Consider the following 24607-nt stretch of genomic DNA (forward strand, 5'->3'; position numbering starts at 1 on the left):
AAGACCCACCCACCATAGTAAAAAAAACACAAAAAACAAAAGAAACCAAACTTGACCTATTTATAAAATAATTTTTAAAAAAGAGAGAGAGAAGAAAAAAAAAGCCTTCGTAAATCAAACCCCTGTGCAAACTATCTGAGCAGAAAGGAGGTGGGGGAGCCAGGGACGAGACAGATTTCATTAGGAAGGTCTGGGTGACAATAACCTTTTGTCCTCTATACAATCTGGGCCTGCCAAGCTCCATAGTCTCCGAGAAAGCACGAGGGTGGGAGAGAAAGAATCCCCATCACGAGGCAACAGACTCATCCTTAATTATGAGAGCAGGCTTCCCGGAGCTGACATCCTCTCCCACACTTCCTCCCGGCTGCAGACACACCACAGAAAGCTGGCAGGATGCTCCTCTAATGAGAGCAGTCAATTTTCCTAAGTAAAGGAAATCTGGTGCTTTGGGGATCATCCCCATCATCACCACCCCCAAACCACACACAGACTTTTAGTGACGAGTGTGAAGCATCACAGTTTAATTTGGCCAACAGTCCATTGGGTCAGATTGAGAACTGGAAAAATGACTACCTCGGCAGCTCCTGAAATGTTTTATTTCATCCTCTTGTCCTCTAAAGGGCTGGCAAGGAGACACTGATCCTAGTAGATGGAGGTCCCCTGCTTAAATTTCCACCGCAGCTCAAAACTGAATAATCATGTCTAATCTCACTCTGAAGAAAAGTTGATTCTGATTGTATCAGAAAGAGCCCCAGGCTAAGAATCAGAAGCCTGGGTTTATTCTGACATTTTTGCATTCGTGGCCACTTAAGTAAGTGTAAGCCACTTAATCCCTCTGAGCCTCAATTTGCTCAGCTGCAAAATGGGAATGAGGAGGAGGACTCCTCTTTGGGCATTTGACAGTTTAGCACCAGACTGAACAGTGTACCCCTGAAGTGAGGTCACCTTGGTTCACAGACTGGCTTTTCCCCTTACGAGTTGTATGACCTTGAGCAACTTGGCCCATGTGCCTCAGTTTCCTCATCTGTAAAATGCACCGAGTTCATAGGAAGTGTGTAAAGGTCTCATCACAGTCGGTGCCTGGCCCTTAGCTGTCTCCCTCACTGTCAGCCAGCCCCATGACCAGTAGGGACAAGCAGGCAGATAAACATTTCCACAACTAGGTCTTTGCTACAAAGTTTCAACAGCTTGGCAATGGATGAACCCTTACTTGTTAGAAAGGTTTACAAGTTCACAGGCCAAGACTAATTCTGAAGCCAAGAAACATAAAGGAGGGCTGGGGTGAGGACTTACCTGTCTCCTTGAGCACGATGCATTCCCAACACCCACCAGTCCACCTTCAACCAATCCCAACACCTTGGCAGTAATTTGGGGCTTTCATGGAAAAAGAGGCTGCAGATCCTTGTCTCTTTCTGTTTAATTCATTTGCCAGCCTTTCTCTTTCTAATAGACAACTCAGAAAAATAGGAAATTGGGAGTCTATGTTTCTTAAGTCCTGAAAAAATAACTGCTAGGCTTGAGGTTTTCTGTTAGAGGTAAAAAAACATTTTTTAAAAGAACTCATTAAAGCTGGGAGGTGGGCAAAAGGAGTTTACATAGGCAGGGGTCTAAATTGGTTTTAAACTTCCCAACTTCTTCCAACAAAGATAGATCTCTCCTTTCCCATAAGTGTCATTTTCAAATCCTAAGTAACAACAGATAGGAAATAAACAAAGATGTACATCAATCTCTGCTTGTAGCCAAAGTTGTGAGCCAACAGCCATGTAGGGAGCTTTGCTGAAACAAATGAGCAAATCACATCTGACTGAAGCCATTCTCAGTCTTGGCTCCTCGGTTATTCGGTACCTTCTGTGGAGTTCTGCACAGTTAAATACAGCCCATTTATGGACTGTTCACTTGCTTAAGACCCTGCTAATGCATGTGTGTGCCTGTATGTTAGATAGAGAGCAAAAGCGAGTAACTGTGTGTGTGCATAAAGCTGGATGTAATCTAATCCTGAACTTATCTACATTTTAAAAAAAACTGTAAAAAGGGGTAATCTTTAGCCATTTGTTTACCAAGTTTGTTGTGACTGCTGAGATCTAATTTGCCTTTTTGGCATAGAAAGAAAATACAAACAGCCTTGCCTCAAGCTCAACATGGCTTGTGTGCTGGCTTCTCATTCCTACCCTTCCCATCAACCATCTGTGTGTTCGCCACCCCCATCAACTTCTGTCAATCACACCTTTCATCCAATAATCACAGCCTGTCAACTACATGTCAGGCACAGGATGAGGCACTGGGCTGCCCCTCTGGGGGCTGACAGACCACTATAATTAGAGTAACTGATGACTTACCCCTTACATTTATCCCTTGACCAAAACCATCTAGTTTCTTGTTTATTTCCTTGCCTTCTCTGCTTTCTGCTTCCATCCCTCTATTTGGCTCTGGAGATCTCATATCCATATTTCTATGATAATTTTTCTCTAGATATCTGAATCTGCTTTCTCTCCTGGTCATTCTCCCTCTTACTGTATAATAACCTTCCTAAAGCATTGCTTTTTATCATTTCATTCTCCTCAGCAACACAAAAGTGTAACCAGCAGGGTCTCACAGTAAACCTCAATTTCCCTGTCTGGCTTCCCACATTCTCAATTATGCTCTCCCGGTACCATCTCAGCCTGACTTCCTACAGCCACACCCTCCCCCATTTTGGCCATTTTCCTTGCTGTCTGTTAGCTTTGCTCTTTTTGTTTATGTGTTTATAACCACGTGGGTTCCTAAACTGGAATGGTTTTCAGTCCACCTTTCCAAATTCTACAAAGACCAGACCAAACCAAGCCTCTACGGTTTTCTGAATTACATGAACCCTCACCTGAAACTTTTCTGTAAGGAGTGCTGATTCTGCTGATTGAATAAAAATGCATTTGCAAGGAAACCCATTCTGGAGCAACAAAACTTCAGAGCTCAGAGCAGCAAATGTGGTAAACCCTTTCTGATAAACCCAATCATGTTTTAGAGCAGGAGTAAGTATTTTTAAAGCCCTGCTGCAACCACTCAAATGCTCTGTTGTCGCATGAAGTGACAGCTCAAACATAAACAAAAGAATGTGACTATACTTTTCAAAGTTATTTACTAGAAGAGGTGGTTGTGGGGGGGACGGGGCGTTGGAATTTGGTTCTCGGACTGCAATTTGCTGACCCTGCTCTAGAAGAAGGGTGAATACTGGTGAGGATCTCTTTGGATGACAAAGGACAACTGGACATGCCTCAGGATAGCCTCTGATCCTGGCTGGGTAGCTCGACTATTCCTTTAAGACAGTACATACCCTTGGAGTGGATTTTCAGCCTAAAAGTCATCCCTATGGGAATTTGGGCTGTGACCATCTGTTACAGCTATTTTGGTCAAACAAGAAGAGATAATGAAATCTACTTTGTAGCCTGTGTTGGGGGCGTGGCAAGGAAAGAGGCCTCTGTCTCATTCTGCTGTCCTCCAGACTGGCAAGGGGCTCCCTGGTCAGGATCACAGGGTCTTAGAGCAAACCTTCCCCTACGCTCCTTGGTGCCAGGCACTGTCCCCTCGCTTCGTCCTTACACCAACCTTATGAAGTTTCAGTACTTTATCATCATATCTATTTTCAGTTGGAATAAACAGATGAGGTCTTAGTCAATGTTAACTACTGACCCACAGAAATGGTTTGGGGGCCTTATATAGGTATGTGTGTTTGGAGAATAAGACGCCCGTTGCCAAGAGCTCTTTTGTGGTGAAATGTGGTGAAATAATAACAGCTCATTACCGCTGGTCCTTACACCCACCCTTCAGAGAGTATTCTTTTCATTTTATTCATGAGAAACTGAACTCATAGGGGTTAAGTAGTTTATCCAACTCTGCCTATTCTGAAAGGTCAGAGTTATGATTCAAATCCAAGCTGGTCTGGCCAAATAGAGCTTTGGCTCATTCCTTTGAGCCCCATTAAGTAACTGTGACCTAAAAAAACCAAGTTTAATGTGTTTTAAAAGCCCCCAAACTCCTGCTCTGTGTGAAGTGGGGGATAACATCAGCTTGATGGGTCTAGTATCCTTAGGGAGGGCCTCAGAGAGCAGAGAAGCAAACCAACACCCAGATCTGAGAGCAGCAGAAGCGGGTGTAGACCCTTTTCCTTCCCCACCAGCCCAGGGCTCCGCCTGCACCTCCTGATCCAAACTGCAGAACTGACTTTTCATGGCGGCGATGCTGCCTTCACGGACACTGCAGCAGTGCCCAGGCAGAGGGAGGCATGTTCTTACCAGCCTGTCATATTAAAATCCCTGTAGAGCATCTTCTTTCCAAGTTCCTTCCTCTGTACTCTCCTTGGAAACTCCAAATGTGTGAACTCATTTCCCAGCAAGTGAGGCTGCATGAATGCCTAATAGCAAAAAGAGAAGAAGAAGAAGAAAAAAACCACATATTTAGAGGAAAAAATAAGACCCAAGGATGTTTCGCAAATTGACACAGGCCACATTTATGAAGTTAGAAGATGGTTCTCAAATTTTTAGGGAGATAAACAGATTTAAGAACCTGAATACAATATCAACAAATAAAAATCACGAATGTAATTTATAAAAAGACATGACTTTTTCATGTGAGATGATAAATTAATTGTAATCAGAGAAATGTATCTCTAAAGCAAGAAAAAGGTTCACTTTATAATTCAAATTCAAGATGGTTTCACTTGGTTGGACGTCAGGAAAGCTCACCCTGACTCTCTCCTCCTTGGCTTTCTCTGCTTGCCTCCTGCGCATGTTCCTAGTTATCACGGCCTTGGCTCTGAAAGCTGCGTGTGGGTCTCCATGTGAACACAATGGCCTGAGAGAGAGGGCTGGGGCCGCATGCACCAGACAGGAACTTTCTGTTGGACTCCCTCCATTTTGCTCTGCAGTAATTTGATCATGTAATTGGAAGACTGTTCCAGAGCAGATGGCTTCTTCCCCTCCCCCAAATCTCTGTTCACACTACACAAGTCTTGAGCAAACAGCCACTTAGGGAATTGCTGTGAAACAACAAACAGTCTCATTGTCACACTCCAAATTCAAATCCAGTTATCCAAGAGACGGAATGCTCAAGTATGAACTTCCCTGCTTGGAGTCTACACATCGTAAGCAGACCTGGCCTGGATCTGCCCTGTACCAAGCCATATACCTGTTTGTTAGTGGTGTACTGGAATGGCTCTCTCTTTCTCTGGCAGAGAAAAGAGTGAGCAGAGCAGAGCACGGCCTGGCACTGCAGGGGAGCCAGGGCTCCCTGCCACAGGACAGATGGCCATGTCCTTGGTCTGCTGGAAACAGACATCTCCCGCGGCCTCTTTCCCAGGACCTGACACCAACCTATCTTCCACTGAGTCTCATGGTGGTTCAGAGGTCTCTGTTGGATGCTAGCCATTAGAAGCCAAGTGTACTAGGAGTCAGAGGAAGCCAAGCTGAACTGTCCCCAGGCTGGTCAGATTGGACCAGCCAACAGAACTCTGAGCCAGGGATGCTGAGCAGGCATGGGGAAAGGAGGGGCAGGATGGGGGTGAGAAGAGGGGAGGGGCTTTGAAACCTCTGCTGGGAATGAGACTTGTGCTGCCTCTGAGTATCAAGGACACTAAAACACTGGGTTTTACAGAAAGCTTCCTTGGAAAGGAAGAAGGGAACTAAAATTCACAGCACAGGTCAGTGGGGTGGGCTCTGGATTCGAATCCAAGTTCTGCATTTATAAGCTCAGTGGTTTTCCTGGGTGACTTAACTGCTTGGGCCTCAGTTTCTTTACTTGCACATTGAGACTAATTGCAGATTTATCTCATACTATTTGAATAATGAATTGACATCTAAAGTGCACTGATCATGATGGTCTCTGTTTATAACAAGAAAATAATTTATCCATCTAATGGCTGTCAAGTCTTCTGTAGTATTTTGTGAGCTCTCAGTTCACACCCCTAACAATCTTAGGGCAGGACCTGATCTGTGGGGCCCATTGCAAAAGGAAAATACGGAGCCACTAGTCAAAGTTAAAAATTTCAAGATGGTGACAGTGGAGCATTAAGCCAAGTGCAGACTCTGGGCAACTGCAGAAATCGCATCCTTGATGGCAGCTGTATCTACAGAGTAGACACAATTTTATTCCTCTCCATTATTTGGGTCGACCCATGAAAACTAAGGACCAAAGGCATTAGTAGTCAGTGAACAGCACCGTCTGTCATATATCCTCTGTCATCTCTCAAAATTTTGGGACTATATCAGCATGGTGTTTCTGTCTATCCCCTTGCCTTCTAAGCCAGAGTAACACTGACCTAGGGGTTGCTACACGTCAGGCACTTAACACCTTATGTTATTACCTTAGTAATGCTATGAAGCAGATGTCATAGACTCAATTCACAAGTGAGGAAACTAAGGTCCAGAGAGGTTAAGACACCTAGCCTAAGGTTATCAGCCAGGAATGGGTGATTCTAGGGTTTGAGCTTAACATCAAACCCATAACCTCCATCCTAACCCGTATGTTGGTCCTTTAACCTGCACACACATTAACAAAAAACAGTGAACAGGCAACAACAGGCCTGTTGCCATGCCAAGTCTGAACCACAAATAGGCACACGTGAGGATCTGGTTAATAAAAAAATTACAGATCTGCACACAGCTGGGCCACAACAATGTTCTTCAAATAGCGAGAAGAAATCGTTTAATAACACGAGTGATTAAAGTAGTACAAATCCATACAAAAGGATTCTGTGGGATCACATACAAAGGTGTCAGAGAGAACATGTAATTACACAGAAAGAGCAAACATACGTTTATAAAAAGCAGGCTGTCAAACAATATGTGTCTGTGAGAGTGCATGTATAGAAACTTATGTATATCATGTCATAGATATACAGATCTATCAAACTCTGAGAGACCGTGGAGGATAGAGGAGCCTGGAAGGCTACAACCCCTACAACCATAGGGTTGCAAAGAGTGGACACGACTTAGTAACTAAACAACAACAAAAACCTTTAACATACATGTACGCATAAGTGAGTATACATATGTATAAATACAGGTACATCACACACACACACACCATAACAAACAGGCTATGACCCAAAAGCCATGACTAAGTACATTCTGTACCCTCGTGCCTTTACCGTTGGAATGTTTGCCTGGGCACTTTATCAGAAGTCTGCAGGGTAGCTACTACTGACAGGGGCCACCATGCCTCTCCCTCTGGGGATGGGCAGGCTCAAAGGGACCTTGAACCCTTGGTCATCTGTGACATCCGTTGTCCCTTCACATGCAGAGACTTTCAGGGTCTCAACAAGCCACCTGCTTCTCCTGTTATAACAAGTGGCTATTGTAGTTCATCAATTCTAAGATGCTTCTTATTAGATGTGCCATTAGTTACCTCTAAGGCAGGGGGGAAAAGCTGCCAATTTTACACTAGGCATAATACTTTCTAATCACTTCAATTTTTTAATTTATTATTTTTAAAGAGCTCCTTTCAATGTAGGCAAAACTATTATCTATCACTGTTTTGCAGGCTTCCCTGGTGGCTTACACAGCAAAGAATCCTCCTACAACGCAGGAGACGTGGGTTCGATTCCTGGGTCGTGAAGATCCCCTGGAGAAGGAAATGGCAATCCACTTCAACATTCCCACCTGAGAAATCCTGTGGACAGAGGAGCCTGGTGGGTTACAGTCCATGGGGATAGCAGAGTCAGACATGACTGAGCAACTAACACACATTTTGCATATTTAAGGAAGGAATATGTAAATGAAGAGTATCTGTTAAGGTTGTTCAAAAACATTTTCGCATTTAGGATCTGATGGCACTCATCATTTTCCAGTTCTAAATTACCCTGTGTTCATGATTTCCCCACAAGAGCCAGCTATATTTCAGGGGCCCTTTGGGTTTAACAACTTGTAGAAGCACTACAAGCCTCAGAGGCAGGGGTGCGGAGTTCTGAAGCTGGCTTTGTCATCCTCCAGAGTTTGCTTTCTTCTGACGTCCACTTGGGGGATGCGGCTGAGCAAGGCTGGTCACTCCTCCCTAAGTCCCCCTGCTGGACTGGTACCTCCGAAGGGACAGCAGCGCTTCCCGTTAGTCTGTGGGGTTTTCCTCCAAGTTGCTGAGTGAGCTCCTGTTCTGAACTTCAATCCTGATCTACTGATGTCTGCTTATGCCCGGAAGATGACGTCCATGTCATGCTGAACACTAGGCTGATAGCAACAATCAACTGTAAACTTCAGGTATGTCCGAAGGTAAGAGAGAAAAGGTATTTTGTCTCTGAGGAATTACTGTGGTATTCAACCCCCACCGATACAATGCCACACCCTTGGGTTTCTCTGTGATCATTTTTCTTCCTCTGGCTAACCGCCACAGCACATTCCACATGTTATGTGGCACATTTTCTGTTATAGCCATGCCCATCATAGAATGCATGTGTATTCCACACGTACTGAGGACATATCCCGCCCCCTGGCATATTTTTGAAAGTGAAAGTGTTAGTTGCTCAGTTGCATCCAACTTTTTGTGACCCCATGTAGCCCACCAGGCTCCTCTGTTTATGGATTCTCCAGGCCAGAATACTGGAGTGGGTAGCCATTCCCCTCTCCAGGGAATCTTCCCAACCCAGGGATTAAACCCAGGTCTCCTCCCTTGCAGGCAGATTCTTTACCATCTGAGCCACCAGGGAAGTCCTTTTCACTATGCTTTAAAATGACCGTTCCCATCCTAACCGTAGGCTTCCCTCTTAGCAGCACTTTTGATACTCACCCCAGTTTTATTTGTCAGACCTGATGGAGTTACTGCTGTTAAAGAAAGAAACAACTCAAGAATTAAGTACAAGTAGACAGGTGGCTGACAAATGAAAAATGAGATGCTACAATATAATGGGACATATACCTGTTGTTTTCTGAGGAAAATGCTCATTGGTATACCTTGTCAGGCAATACTCATCAAAGTCTGCACAGTCTTTCAGGTTGTCATATCAAAATACCAGACAGGGATCTAAAGCAGCAAAAAATTATTTCTCACAGACTGGAGTCTGGGAAATCTAAGATCAAGATGCCAGCAGATTTGCTGCCTGGTGAGGACTCTCTTCCTGAACCTCACAAGCTTTCCTCCACGCTCTCATGGGGAGAGAGAAATCGAGCATGCTGGCATCTCTTCTCATCAGGAAACTAACCTTATCAAATCAGGGCCCACTCTTACGACCTCATTTATTAATTACTTCTGTAAAGGTCCTATCTCGAAATTCAGTACATTGGGGGTGAGGGTTTCCACACAGGAATGTGGGGGGAGGAATACATACCTTCAGTCCATAATGTGGTCTTATATGTACTTATGTTTATATATGTACATACACTCAAAGTCATCAAAATATTACAAAGTATTATCTGATGGTTTCCTTTCTAACTTACCTATATTCATGAATATGTCTACCAGTAGATATGGATTATTTTCATTTTGAACATACTCTAAAATTTATTATTTTTTGAGAAGCCAGGTTTTAAACTAGGTTTGACAAAACCGTTGAGAGGAGTTTTACAGCCCTTTCATATTCCAAAAATTTGAGTCACTGGAAGGGGCCACCCCAGGTAGACACACCCGGCGCCAATGCAGGCGATGCTGAAGCCCTCTGCAGCCCAACAGCCCAGCACAGAGACATTTTGTTCTCAGAAGTCGAGTGGCCCAGCAACTTGGGAACTCAGAAACTTCTTTAGGACCTGCCCAGCGTCCAAGCAACATAGACTGGTTAGTGTTACTTCACTAGTGCTGGCCTGCCCTGCTGGAACCATTGCCCAAGTCAGCATTCTAGAATCTTGAGCCTCAAAAGTGACTTAACTCATAATACATGTAAGCACTACACAGACACAGTTTAGAGTCTGCAAAACGTGGGAGCTGTGATGTGTCAGGTTCCTTTCAGCAATAAAATCCAATGATTTTTCTGACTCCAAACTTGTAGAATTCATGGACAATTCTGGCATGTTTTTAACTCCATGGCTCATACCCGGACCACTCATAAACATATGCATGATGACTGCCCCTTCCCCAGGCTCAGCTAAGGATGCTGGTGTATTAGAAACGTGGACTGTAATGGGATCAACATCCAAGATGAAAGCAAGCACACATTAGGGTCACAGGTCCACCTGCAAAATGAAAATTCTCGACACTCTCCTACACATTCCTTATTTATCTGCTAGGCTGAATATATTTTAGCTTTTTCTCTTTGATGGCGCTATTTGGATTTATGTATGTTAGAAACATCTGCATGGTGACGCAAGTAATACCAGATACACTTGAATATGTTCATTATTTTTAAAACCTCAGCTACACTCTAGTGCCCAGCATAGTACTGACCACAGTAAAGACTCTTAAGTATTTGCTAGAGGAATGAATACAGAACATTCTGACCTGCTTTACACAGTCACCTTTCAGTGACTATTACTTTATAAAGTAAGACAACATAGCTTTCAAACATTAGAAAAAGATAAAACTAAGATCTATGGCATTTATAATCTTGGATGCACATTACATATTTTGGATTTAGAACATTTTTATTTAACAATTTCATAGATACCTTCCTGTAAATTCTCAAGAATGTGGATACAGTTTACCATTGAAAACTTCATGATATTCCACAGTCCTAAGGATATCTAAATATGTTGCCTCTCCTCCTCCTAATAAGCATGCCGACTAGAAACCTACAAACATATTTTACACTAAAATCCAATTTCAATTGTGCTAGCCTGCCCCATGTTAAAAAAAACAAAAACAAAACCCAATAGACTTCTTTTTGTACCTCTATTTATCCTAAATTTTGAGGCTCTCCTTCAAGGAAGCATAACTGAATGCTTCTAACTAAAGTGAGGGGGTGGAGGTACATTTGGAGCTCGGCTGTGTACCATAAACGGCACTTGGGGGAAAAGGCTTGGTAACCACTGCCCTGGCAAAACCACAGGCAGGTGGCCGAGAGCCTTTTAAGGACTCTAGAGAGTGCAGGTTTGCTTAAAAAAAAAAAAAAAAGAGAGAATAGAACATATCCTTGCCACTTAATGAGAATCCATTTCCAGACATGGTTGTGTCTGGCCAGAAACAAGAAGTTTCTCTAGGGAGAGGATGCTGGAGTAATCACTGTGCCAAGAAATGGCAGGCTACAGAGATGGGGCAGGAGGATCAAGCATCTTCTGGCTGCTCTCCTCTCTGGTCCTGGGCAGAAACCAGCATCAAGGGAAGAGGAGCCCGGTGAGCACAGTCCTGTGAAGAAACACAGCCGTCCCATCTCAGTGACAGTCTCCGAGTCACAGAGGGACTGAGCCGTAACAGGAGAGGACAACCTGAAGAAGAGAGGCCTTCTGGAACATTCCAGAAAGTCTCACTAGAGCAGAGTGCATCCCTGAACCCAGGTCTGTCTCGCTCCAGAGCACATGGACCTGAGCCCCACCATCCTGGGATGGGGGAGAGCTCTGAGCATCCTGGCATGGCAGGGAGAAAACAGGGAGTGGAAAAAGGAATCCAGATCCCAGGGAGGGATATGTACATACTGGGTCCTGGAGGAGGCTGAGCACCAGGCCTCCTGCAGACACTGAGATAGTAGTTCCCCAGGTTACTGAAAATTGCTGCTGAGGAACACAAAATGTTTCCTTCTTTTAATAAATTTTCTTTCTGCCACTTTGTGATCAGCTTGCCTGTGAATAGTGAGAGTCAATAAGGGGGACTGTGCCAGGTTTGGGGGGTATCCAGCCAATGGAATTCATGCAATTAATATATAAGCTCCTGCAGGTATGGGTCGGAGAAGGCAATGGCACCCCACTCCAGTACTCTTGCCTGGAAAATCCCACGGATGGAGGAGCCTGGTGGGCTGCATGCAGTCCATGGGGTCGGGAAGAGTCGAACACGACTGAGAGACTTCACTTTCACTTTTCACTCTCGTGCATTGGAGAAGGAAATGGCAACCCACTCCAGTGTTCTTGCCTGGAGAATCCCAGGGACAGGGGAGCCTGGTGGGCTTCCATCTATGGGCTCACACAGAGTCGGACACAACTGAGGCAATTTAACAGCAGCAGCAGGTATGGGTACCAGGGGTTGGGGATTCAAAGAATTTAAAAAAAGAGACCCCTCTGCTCAGAGCTCATGCACTAGTGGGGGAGAATGAGGGAGGCTTATAGGTGGGAATGGAACTATCTTCAAGAGTAAGGAACAAAGAGTGGGGTCACTGGGCAGGGTCAGAGAAAATCTGAAAAGTTCATTATTTAAAATTTTTTTAATTAAAAAAAATTTTTTTAATGGATGTATAGTCACTTTACAGTGTCTTAGCAAAGTGATTCAGTTATGTGTGTATGTATTTTTTCAGATTCTTTTCCATTATAGGTTATTACAAAATACTGAATATAGTTCCTGTGCTATACATATAGCAGGACTTCACTGTTAATTTCACACATAGTAGTGTATATACGGGGTTTCCCAGGTGGTGCTAGTGGTAAGGAACCTGCCCGCCAATGCAGGAGACATAAGAGACTCAGGTTCAATCCCTGGGTCAGGAAGATCCCCTTGGAGGAGGGCATGGCAACCGACTCCGGTATTCTTGCCTAGAGAACATGGACTGAGAAGCCTAGCAGGCTACAGTCCATAGGGTCACACAGAGTCAGACATGACAAAAGCTACTTAGCATGCACACAGTATATATACAAGTTAATCTCAAATTTGTGATTTATCCCTCTCCCCCACCTCCACTTCCCCTTTGGTAACCATACATTTGTTTTCTATCCGTGAATCTATTTCTGTTTTGTAAATAAGTTTGTATCATGTTTGAGATTCCATATATGAGTGGCATCATATGATATTTGTCTTTCTGTCTGGTTTACTTCAGCCAGTAGGATAATCTTTAGGTCCATCCATGTTGCTGCAAATAGCATTACTTCATTCTTTTTAATGACTAATATTCCATCGTGTGTGTGTGTTGTGTGCGTGTATGTACATATATATACACACATATGCACCACATCTTTATCCATTCATGTCAGTGGACACTGAGTTTGCCTCTACATCTTGCTACTAAAATAATGCTGCTACGAACACTAGGGTGCATGCATCTTTTTGAATTAGAGCTTTTGTCTTTTCCAGATATTTTCCCAGGAGTGGGGTTGCTGGATCATATGATAACTCTATTTTTAGTTTTTTAAGGAACTTCCACACTGTTCTCCATAATGGCTGCATGAATTTACACTCCCACCAACAGTGTGGAAGGGTCCCCCTTTCTCCACACCCTCTCCAGCATTTATTATTTGTAGCTGTTTTAATGAGCGCCATTCTCACTGGAATAAGGTGATACCTCATTGTAGTTCTGATCTGCATTTCCCTGATGATGAGTGATGTTGAGCAGTTTTTCATGTGCCTGTTGGCCATCTGCACGCCTTCTCTGAAAAAAATGTCTATTTAGGTCTTCTGCCCTTTTCTTGATTGGGTTGTTTTGTTTTCTTGATACTGAGCTGTGTAAGCTGTTTGCATATTTTAGAAATTAAGTCCTTGTCGGTCATATCATTTGCCAATATTTTCTTTCACCCTGTAGGTTGTCTTTTCATTTTGTTTATGGTTTCCTTTGCTGTGAAAAAGCTTTTAAGTTTAATTAGGTCTCATTTGTTCATTTTTGCTTTTGTTTCCATTACTCTAGCAGATAGATTTGAAAAAATACCGCTGCAATTTATGTCAGTGTTCTGCCTATGCTTTCCTCTGGCAGAAAAGTATCTGAAGAGCTAGTCAGGTAAGGGCTTTGGGGCAAGTGCAGCAGGACGCAAGGAGGTGGGAAGCAGCAGGGGCTCCTGGAGCGGCTCTTAGGAGAGAACAGTGTGGGACAGACAGGAGGCAGAAGTGTGGCTTCCTGGAAAACCTGTCCTGCTGCTTGGCCATGAGCTCTTGCAGGAGGTCCTCTCCTGCAAAGGGTGATACACACTTGTTGTCCGACTCTTTGTGACCCCATGGCTGCAGCACGCCAGGCTTCCTTGTCCTTCACGGTCTCCCAGAGCTTGCTCAAACTCATGACCATTGAGTCGGTGATGCCATCCAACCACCTTATCCTCTGTCGCCCCTTTCTCCCCTTGCCCTCAATCTTTCCCAACATCAGAGTAAATGAATCCAAAGCACTTTTAAAAAACCCAACTTTTCAAAGAAATATACAAATGGTAGGGTGCTCTGAACATGTGCGTACAGGTGGGTGAATTTTCACAAATCAAACACACCATGTGGCTGGCATCCAGATTAAGCAACTGAACATTTACCAGCATGCTAGTGTCAGGACCCTGTTCAAATCCTGCTGCTTCTCCCAAGGGAAGCACTAGCCCCAGACTTTCCAGCTGTGTTTGCCTGTTTCTATCCGTCCTATGGAATCCTATAGGTTGGAAGTTGAGTCTGCAAAGATTTATCCATGTTGCTGCATGTAGTTATAGCTTGTTCACTCCATCCTGTGACTGTGCAAAGTTTATTTATCCATTCTACTCTCCGTGGGCATTTGGAGAGTTTCCAACTTGGGCTCTTACAAACAGTGCTGCTATGCACAGTCTCATCTTTTGGTGTAAACAGTGGTACACACTTTGTTAGGTACACAACAAGGGGTGGAATTGCTGGGCCAAATCCTTTTTCAAAGGAGTTGTTCCAACTTCCACTCCCATCAGCAGAATATGGAACGTATAAACACTCATGTGTGAAATGAGAAGGCGCATTCCAGGACAGGAATGTAAACTCCTCTAACTAGAAAAACACCATATGAATTAACTTCTTAAATATTCTAGACCCTTCAGTATGCGAAAGCAAGTTATTGAAATGAGGATTTTCAGTGTTTAACATAAATCTTAAAAAACTGAATAATATCTCCTCTTTCTAGCTCTTTTTCTAGGGGAAAAACTCCTGTCATATTATACAAGAGGAGTATTGGAAGCCTTTAAATTTCAGGATGATTTATCCATATAGGAAGTCTGGGTCACAAATGAAATGAATAATGTCAGCCAAAGGACTTCCCTGGTGGTCCAGTGGTTAGGAATCTGCCTTGCAGTGTGGGGGACATGGGTTTAATACCCAGTTGGGGAACTAAGAACCCACATGCCATGAAGCAACTAAGACTTGACACAGCCAAATAAATAGATTTTTAAAAATTAAAAAATGATGCTGGCCAAGCCCAAGTGATCACTAACAGTCACACAAATGGTCAAAGGAGATGACCATTCCAGAGCCAAGGCTGCCTACCTGATGTACAATGCAAGAGGAGAATATTCTACCTCAGGTTAAAAAAAATGAAGGAAAATGTGAAATGACTGAGACCTAAATATGTATGGATTGGAGTCTTTCATAAAGAATTCTGTCTTAATTTGTCCTTAAAATCTCAAAGTAGCAAAAACCAAGCTTGTATATATAAGCTGTTACAGAACTGGATATTAAATAAAATTATGCCTGGTTTATGTGGATGTCAAGGAAGGTTCACATTTAAATCTCGACATGGGACTACACTATCAGCCAGAGAGAAGTAGCATTCCCCCAAATCAACTTTAAAATTGTAAAACTGAGATCTTATGATAAAAGAGCCACATGGAAACTGGAATACAAATAGAGATATTAAACAAAATTGCCTAGATTTGTCAATTCCACAACAGTTTAAAGAATAGAATAAGGGGTGAAAGTGCTCATTTAAATAAAACACACAAGGTTTCCATATTCATATGCCTACTGCTTTTTATTCCCAAGTAAAATTCTGTGGAAAGGCATTCACTTGTAGGGGGAACAACTCATGTCAGCAAAAAAGAAAAGGAAAGTGAAGTCGCTCAGTTGTGTTCAACTCTTTGTGACTCCACGGGCTGTAGCCTACCAGGCTCCTCCGTCCATGGGATTTTCCAGGCAAGAGTACTGGAGTGGGTTGCCACTTCCTTCTCCAGGGGATCTTCCCGACGCAGGGATCAAACGAGTCTCCCACATTGCAGGCAGATGCGTCTGAGCCACCAGGGAAGCCAAGTCCCTTCTCTTTGCATAAGCAAATGGAATTGAGAAATTATAAAATACCACAGTAGTCCCAATGGCAGGGGGGCCATGAAAAAGTTCTTTATATAGTTACATTTAAAAACTAAGAAATTTTATTTTGTCTCTGATCTAGGTCCTCCTGAAAGCACTACAAATATTAACTCATTAATCCTCACCCCTATCCTGTGAGGGTCCTGCAATTGTCCTATTTCACAGATAAAGCAACTGAAGCACAGAACACATTTTATAGACAGTTAAGGTTTTGCCCTAATAAACCTCACTGAATCCTATCTACCTTTCTCAAAGCATATTTAACTTTAATGTACTTGAAGGATGTATGACATTATCTTGCTTCCTTACACTAAGATCAATTCTTAAGGACCTCATGGGCAGATGGCTCTGGCTTTCAGTGACCAACTTTTTTTTATCCATATGTTTTTATTGTGGTAAAAGTCATAACATATAAAACACACTATTTTAACCACATTTAACTATACAGTTCAGTGGCACTAAGTTCATTCACATTATGGGGCAAGTCTCACCATCGCCCATCTTCCCAAATTTTCACCTTCCCAAACTGAAACTCTGTCCCTATTAAACCCTAATCCCCCATTCCCCCTCCCCTCCCCAGCATCTACCAATGTACATTCTGACACTATGAACTTGACTATCCTAGGTACCGTGTATAAGTGGAATCAAACAGTGTTGTCTGAACGTAATATATATTGGAATCATGTGCCCAAGTTTTTATTCAGAATATTTCAGGGGACAAGGACTAAAGAGGCTAAAGATTATGTATATGTAGCAAGATGGATTTTTTTTTAAAGAAGAAAATGTAGGAACTCATTCTCATGATGATTTTGCTCAGCGTGTGGGATTCATTTCTTAGATATGCATAGTAGATTCAGAATGCCTCCACACCGAGTCTCTGACTTGTCCTAACCTAGAAAAAAACAGACATCCATTTATATTAATTAAAAAAATCTGGCTCTAGAAGTGGTGAGCTTCAATTATCATGGTTAATGTCTTCAGAGTCTTCCCTGAAGCCAAGCTGTGCTCCAAGGGCAGCTGAATATAAATTCTGCCTTTGCAGCCCTGGGCGGTGTCAGTTTCATGCTCTAAAATTCTGGCTTCTTCATGATGCCTATGTGATCAATGGAACCTATAGTAAATATGAAAAATGTCAACCACTTTAGCCTGCCATTGTTTTTTTTTTTAATTCAAGATTTTGAAACATATGTAGTTTTGCAAAAGGGGGGTTAGATGGGGCGAGAGAAGGGGTTGGAGTGCGTCCGTCCCTGACTCAGACATCAGGCAAAGCGAAATGGAGGTAAGTTCTCTCGCTGTGACTGCAGCCAGGCTCCCAGCTTTATACCTTGCTCTCATGGTTAATGGGGCTTCCCAGATGGCTCAATGATAAAGACTCTGCCTACCAATGCAGGAGACGTGGATTTGATCCCTGGATCAGGAAGATCCCCCGGAGAAGGCAATGGAAACCCACTCCAGTGTTCTTGCCTAGGAAATTCCACAGACAGAGGAGCCTGGTGGGCTACAGTCCATGGGGTCGCAAAGAGTCGGACTGAGCATACACGAACTCAAGGTTAAGGGCCATGTGGAGGTGGTGGGACAGCCATTTTTACTCACTAGTGCACTTGACCTTTCCAATTATAGCCTCTTGTCTTAAAAGCAGGCACAAGCTTAAGCAATCTACTTCTTGAGTGTGAAAAATCCCAGAGAACTAAGAGGCACAGTGTTGTCCCCTTGAGACCTTTCCCAGTTCAGTACTAGGGAAAATGGCAGGCAAATTGAATCAGACTCGGTATAGACAGCTGGGGGCAGGTCCAAGGACACCGTCAGCAGTCACCGAAGATAATGCTGCACTTGTGTGCACCCAATGTGCATCTGAAACCCACTTTCATCTCCTCTGCACACTGCCCTTGATGATAAACAGCTGCCGACTTGGATTATCTACAAGGACAGACGTACATTATTGGGAGGTCTGATGATACCAGCACATCTTAATGTAATCACATCAGAGTTCCGTCTCGGCAGAATGGAGGGGAAGCTGTTAGTCTCACACCTCAGGGCTGTAGAGGTCCCCCGTAGAGGGAGATCTGTTTCTGGCTGTCACCTGAAGCAAGAGTGGGGTGATTTTCTGGAGACTATAGTATCAGAGCAGTAAACTCTGCTGAGAAATGCCCATAAACCAGACTGCTTTCCCTCCGATGTGGGTCCTGACTCCACCAGAACATTCTGTCCAGCTTGGTGGACCCCGTAAAATATTTTATTTCAATCACCCTGGAAACATTAAAAAAAAAATGAAAAAAAAAAAAAGCCCAGTGAGAAAAGAGCAAGGCTTATTTGTGACTATGATCATCAGCTCTCCCCGGCTGCTGGGGGGCAGAAGTGCATGGCCCCTGACCCCCTCCCTCGCACACCTGCCACATTCCATGTGAACACGTCAAACCCTCAAGCCTGCTTGATTAATCACCCAGCCTAAGAATCTACGGAATAAAGTTCATGTTACCCGGAGAGCTATATGAAGGGCCCTCTGAGGTCGTGATGCAAGACCAAACAAAATTAACGTGCCTGCCACATCCATCATCTTGTAATCTGCTTCCAGTTCCATAACCCCTGACGTCTGGACTGTGCATACCAAGAACATTTCTGTTCGACGTGGATCAAAACAGTTCATTCACAAAGGGCTCTGAACTCTCCCCACCCCCAAGAAAATCATTAACCAGTTCTGCAAGTCAAACAGCCCTGGGACTGCAGTCATCTGCTCAAACCAAGTCTCAAGGGACCTAGAAGTTTTCGAGATTCTCTCATAAATGTTTCTTTAGACATAATGACAATAAAATTTGATTTGACCTAAGAATAAGGAATACATTGTAAACTTTCCAGCAACATACTAACTCGTTTAGATCATGTAAAGGATACAACAGCCCTCACTGCATTAAAATGTTTTACAATTAGTTCAAGCCAACTGATGTTCCCCAAAATAAACGGGTAGGATTAGATTGTAACCTGAAATTATAATGTATATATTGTATTTTGTATTATCATGAGATGGCTTTTTAAAATAATTTTCTATATTTGCTTTATTTTTGGCCATGGTAGGACTTTGCTGCTGTGTGGGTGCTTCTCTAGTTGCGGAGAGCCGGGACCACGCTCTAGGCGCCGTGCTACTCTCTAGTTTCGGGCTTCTCACTGTGGCGGCTTCTCTCACTGTGGAGCATGGGCTGTAGGGCGTGGGCACTTCTGTAGTCGTGGCGAGTGGGCTCAGTAGTTGAGGCTCCTGGGCTCTAGAGCACAAACAGTCGTGTGCAGGGACTTAGTTGCTCCACAGCATGTGGGATCTTCCCGGATCAGGGGTCAAACCTGGGTCTCCTGCATTGGCAGGCGGGTTCTTCACCACTCAGCCAACAGGGAAGGCCCTTGAGATGACTTTTTATTGTGATCTCAGGACATGGGATGGATATTTCAAGGGAAGTATTCCTACCCATTTCACTCAGGAGAAAGGGAGACTCAGAGACATTGTGTGAGAAACCCAAGGTCACACAGCACTTGCCTGGGCTGGGCTGAGAGAAGTCCACATCACACTTGTGTTTTCCTCTCACAATTGATAGTATTTTCAAGATTTTATGCTATAAACCTCCCAATTCTCTAAAGTATGGTAAAGATTTGACCACAAGTTTATTTTACACTACTAGCCCCCTAGTTCTCTCAAACGCTTCACCACAAAGATTTGCATCACAGACCATGTGAATATTATTCATGGATTTGTTCATTTCAAAGCACACATTCCTAGACTCCTGACAGAACAGGAAGTTGGGCAACCAGGATATTTTATGTTTTGGTCATGTACACGCCCATTGTCTGGGAAGACAAGTTTTAGGTGTAATTTCCATGTAGAGAAGCCTGTATGGTTTAGCAGCTAGGATGAAAAAGAATGGAGACCGTATTCTCACCCTTAGAAATTCAGATATTAGACTCAGTTCTGTGGGCTAAGAGTGTCCACTGTTTATGCAAGAGTGATACCCAATTACACATTACTTCTGGGAACATTAGGAGTGATTCTTAAATAAAAATAAAGGGGCAGTATCACTGTGGTTTACAGGCCAGAAGAATCTGAAGTGGCAAGACTTTGATTCACCCAACAGTAAGCAGATGAGAACCATGTGCCACGAAAACTTCTGCATTTATTATTTCATTTCATCCTCACACCCGCCTCCTGGTGTTCTCTGTGCCCATTCCTGACAATGAAACTGGGGACCAGTGAAGGACATTCTAGAAATCACAGACAGTCACGTGACCGGGCTGAGCTCTGAAGTCACACACATCTTATTCCAACCGTCCCAAGGCAGACCACTGACACTGGAATCCCACTCTGAACAAGGTCAGCACTCCCCTCCCTCCAGAAAAGTTAATGTTTTAAGCTCTTGGTACCATTTTTTGCCACGCAAAAAAAGGTGAAAGTATTTCAAAATACGTAAGTGAATCCGCTCTTACTCATCGCCTTCAGCAGGAAAACAGGAAATGGTTTTTACTAAGAAGCACGGAGGTGGTGAGGACAGGGTGGGGCTTGGTGGGGCAGGGGGGCACGAAGGCACACTGCCTGCTGTGAGGGGTGTTGGGGGAGGGTGGGGAGTGCTTGGTGCTTGGATAATGATCCAGACATCAATATGAACGCTTCAGTCAACAAATCCTGATCAATATCAGCTCTGTGTTAGGTAACAACAAGGTAAAATGTCTAAGGTAAGGGGCCTGCCTCCCAAAGGCTCAGTCTGGAAGAGGGGAGACAGAATATGGAATAAACAATAAAATACTGCACGGTGACAGCCACACTACGGGCTTCCACGCAGCGCGAGGCACGCACTGGGGACTGGCCCCCCGAGAGGGGGAGGTGACACGCCCTGGAGGAAGTGACATTTATTCTGGGGTCTCAAAAAATAAGGAGGAGTTTTCCTGGCAGAGAAGCGGGGAAGGGCTATCCAGGCAGAGCTTATTTCCAAAGGCACAGAGGTCGGAGAGATCACGGTGTGTCTTGGAAATGGAAGATGGTTCTCCATGGCCACAGCCCACAGCATACCCTGTCAGAGGTGGGGGCAATGGTGAGATGATGCTGGAGAGGTGGGTGGGACACCTGATTTTGAGTCTGCCGTCTGTACCCTGTGAGGAGCCAAAGAGTTTCAGGGAAAGAAGTGTGAAGTGTGAAGATCATGTTGGAGGCTTTGTGGAAGATGGGCTGGAGAGAGGCAGGCAGGTGGCAGGGAGGCCGGCTGTTGTGAACTCTACTTGGAAGGACCCTCACAGCAACACAGCCACCCAGCAGGTGAGTGAGGATGGGGCCAGGGTGAGATCCTGCTGCTGGTCCCTTCCCCCTGCCAAGACAGACAGACAAAGTGAAGCGCTCTAACATCTGGGTTGCCCAGAAAGATTCAAGTTTATTAGCTTGTAAACAGCAACAGATGGGTTCAAAAATAATAGTAAAAGAATGAAGAAAAGCTTTTACTTCGGCTTTAGATTCCTACTGTCTTGTGGACCAGGTTAACCACCCAAATCAACAGAGCTCAGCTATTGAGTAAAACCAACACAACACAGTCATGGGAACTGAGGGAAGCTTGGGCTTCTTGGGCTTCTACACAGCGTCTTGGGCTTCCCTGGTGGCTCAGATGGTAAAGAATCTGCCTGCAATGCAGGAGACCCAGGTTCAATCCTTGAATCAGGAGGATCCCCTGGAGACGGGAATGGCAACCCACTCCAGTATTCCTGCCTGGAGAATTCCGTGAACAGAGGAGCCTGGCAGGCTACAGTCCATGGGGTTGCAAAGAGTCAGACACGACTGAGCGATTCTCACTTTCACACAGCTTCTTGCTAAGTCAACCAAAGTCATCAAGTCCTGACCTTATTCCCATGTGCCAGAATTAAGAGACATAAATGAGTTCCTTTCAGAGTAGGCTGCATCAATTCTTTTCTAAGAGCAGAAGGTCACTACCTTAGCCTTTTATCTAAAAAGAAAGCCAACTGGCAAGAAAATATATCATCCACAGACTATATTTGCAGTTGGTCCCCAAGATGCCCACTGCAAAGCAGTCCTGGATCATGACCATCATCATGGGACTGAGATCATAAGCCTAATGCCCTACGGCTGGGATATGAGGGTAGGACATTTACTCCGTTTTCCAGAAAACTCAAATCTTCAATGAAGCAAAAATTCTCAAGATCTGAAAAACCAAACGGCCCTCCTAGAACCTGCTCATAATTTTACTCCAAAGAGTGGGATCTACGTGGAGAATCTATTTTCAGGTTAGACACAGATTTTCGGACACCTGCATTTCTCCTGAAGGGCCCCTGAGACTTTGTATCGGAGCATGAAGTCATGGGGGGTCATCGGGTTTCTGGGGCTGCCTCCTCCTCATATGAGATTAACACTCATCTGTACCCTTTGAGTTAAAGTGGGTGGCAGGCCGGGGGACAAGGTATCCACATTCTTTAATACCATGCTTCATATTGTACATACCAAATCATTAAAAGAAACAGAGCATGCTGTGTCTTTGATTGGTCACAGATGGAAGAAAACCAGCCACCATAATAAATTCACAGAGGTGGAATGTATCGTCACACACGGAGCCAGGATGTGTGATCCAGGAGGTGCGTGTGGGGTGGGGGGAGTTAATGCCATATGCCATTTTACTGCTGTGGGTCTGCTCCCATGTCAATAGCAATGTGTTCCTCCAAAACAGCTCTGACGCCATCCCCCGATGCCACGGCGCTCTGCCAGACCCAGGCGGCACTTACCAGGTACTGCAGTCGCTGGCGCTCGGTCTCAGGGGTGAACTCCGAAGACATGGGGATGATTTCTCCGTTTCTGATGATTATGGCCCTGAAAGGGTGAAAAGGCATGTCAGCAGCCAATCTCATAAGCACTGTGATTTTGAGATGACTCCACAGCTTGGTTGAGAATACACATGAAACTCTCAGGGGACCTTTGTTCCTCCAACCTGCACAGCAAAGCTCAGTGAAACCAACTCTGGAGCCCTCACCATACTGTAGGTATCTCTAAGAGCACGACATTCTCTTTTCTGCTAGTTTAATGCCCAGCACCAAGCATACCATTTGGCATATGACAGATGCTCAATGAATAAATGGATGGATCAATGAATGATGCACAGAGGCTCACTCTAGGCTAATGCCCTCCAAGCGAACTTCCTATGATCCTTAAAATGTGTGCCTTAATCTGTGCAGCCCCATGTGGGTACTGAGCATTTGAATCATGGTCAGTGCAAGCTGAGGGGCTTCCCAGGTGGCGCTAGTGGTAAAGAACCCATCTCCCAATGCAGGAAACATAAGAAACGTGGGTTTGGCCCCTGGGTCAGGAAGATCGCCTGGAGGAGAGCATGGCAACCCACTCCAGTATTCTTGCCTGGAGAATCCCCACGGACAGAGGAGCCTGGCGGGCTATATAGTCCATAGAATTGCAAAGAGTTGGACATGACTGAAACGACTTAGCATGCACGCATGCAGTGCAAACTGAGAAACTGAATATTTCATTTTATTTCACTGTAATTAATTTAGCTTTAAGTTAAGCAGTCGCAAGTGGGCTAGTGCTTGAAGTAGTCGACAGGGCAGTTCCAAGTGTTCGTTACTCAAAGTATCTGCGGACCAGCAGCACAGGCCTCACCTGAGAGCTAGTTAGAAGTGCAGACTCTCAGGTTCCCCACAGACTTCCTATACTGGAATCTGCAGTGTCATAAGATTCCCAGGGGATTTGGAGGCACATTAAAATCTGAGAGCAGCTGACCTAGACTCCTGAGTTTCTAGGGTAACATCTTGGGTCCAGGGAAAACCACTGTCATCTCAAAGTTCAGGAAATTCACAAACTCCCAAAAATGTGCCCAAGAGCTACTGCTGACTCCAGGACTTTTGGGAAAACAGATCTCCCCAAAGCTGACATCTAAAGGAGAGGATACAGGATCGATCGATAGCAACTTTCCCTAAGCTCTTCCCGTGGAGCCTCCTGTGCTCAGGCCTTGTTCTGCAGTAGTCCCTGCAGCACTTACTTCCCAAATATCGATCCGCTGTGGTGGAAGGCTGCCATTTCTACAACAAAAGCAAGTGGCTGGGGGAACTGCATTCTATTTGAACTCCAAAGCTCCCCAGTATCAGGGAGCCAGAGACCTGCTGACCCAACACACTTCTCTGTGAAAGCCCACAGGCATGGGGAATGCCATCAATGAGCTCAGCTCCAGGTGGATGTCTCGTTGACACGGGGAGGCTGCATTCTTTGTGCCAACAAGCCCCTGGCACCCCTTACTCCCGCTGCAGAGGCAGGCAGTCCCTGACTTGGAAACAATCCCTATTAAGGGCTGCAGCTGCCCTCCCCCTCCCCCTCCCCCTCACCACCTGTGCCCAGTTGCTCTGTCATAGGGGGGCAGGCAAAGGAGGAGGTGACGACAAAAATCTTGGGGGTGTTAGAGAATTTATGGATCCAGGAGGAAAATGGTGGAAGTGGTAAGGAAATGGAGAAGTTTGGGGAGACTGACCCTGGGGAGAGGATGCCTCATGCTGAAATACACACTTCACTTATTTTATTATGCTGCCAAAAAATAGGACAGAGTAAAGATTCCTTGCT

General features: G+C 44.6%; 1 protein-coding gene across 2 annotated transcripts in view; it reads right to left on the reverse strand.

The window, feature by feature from the left end:
• Positions 1-24607, reverse strand: part of PPM1H (protein phosphatase, Mg2+/Mn2+ dependent 1H) — a 306613-nt gene that overhangs the window by 76529 nt on the left and 205477 nt on the right. For both annotated transcript variants that reach the window (XR_003511171.1, XM_027542423.1), the window contains exons 5-6: positions 22774-22858; positions 4266-4384 (exon numbers count right to left, since the gene is read on the reverse strand). Coding sequence is in view for 1 of the 2 variants with exons in the window: in XM_027542423.1 (XP_027398224.1) it covers positions 4266-4384; positions 22774-22858 (204 nt within the window). In the remaining variant the exon portion in view is untranslated. The remainder of the gene's footprint in view (positions 1-4265; positions 4385-22773; positions 22859-24607) is intronic.

This window comes from Bos indicus x Bos taurus, chromosome 5, assembly GCF_003369695.1.
Source record: "Bos indicus x Bos taurus breed Angus x Brahman F1 hybrid chromosome 5, Bos_hybrid_MaternalHap_v2.0, whole genome shotgun sequence".
In the NCBI taxonomy this organism is placed as follows: Eukaryota; Metazoa; Chordata; class Mammalia; order Artiodactyla; family Bovidae; genus Bos; species Bos indicus x Bos taurus.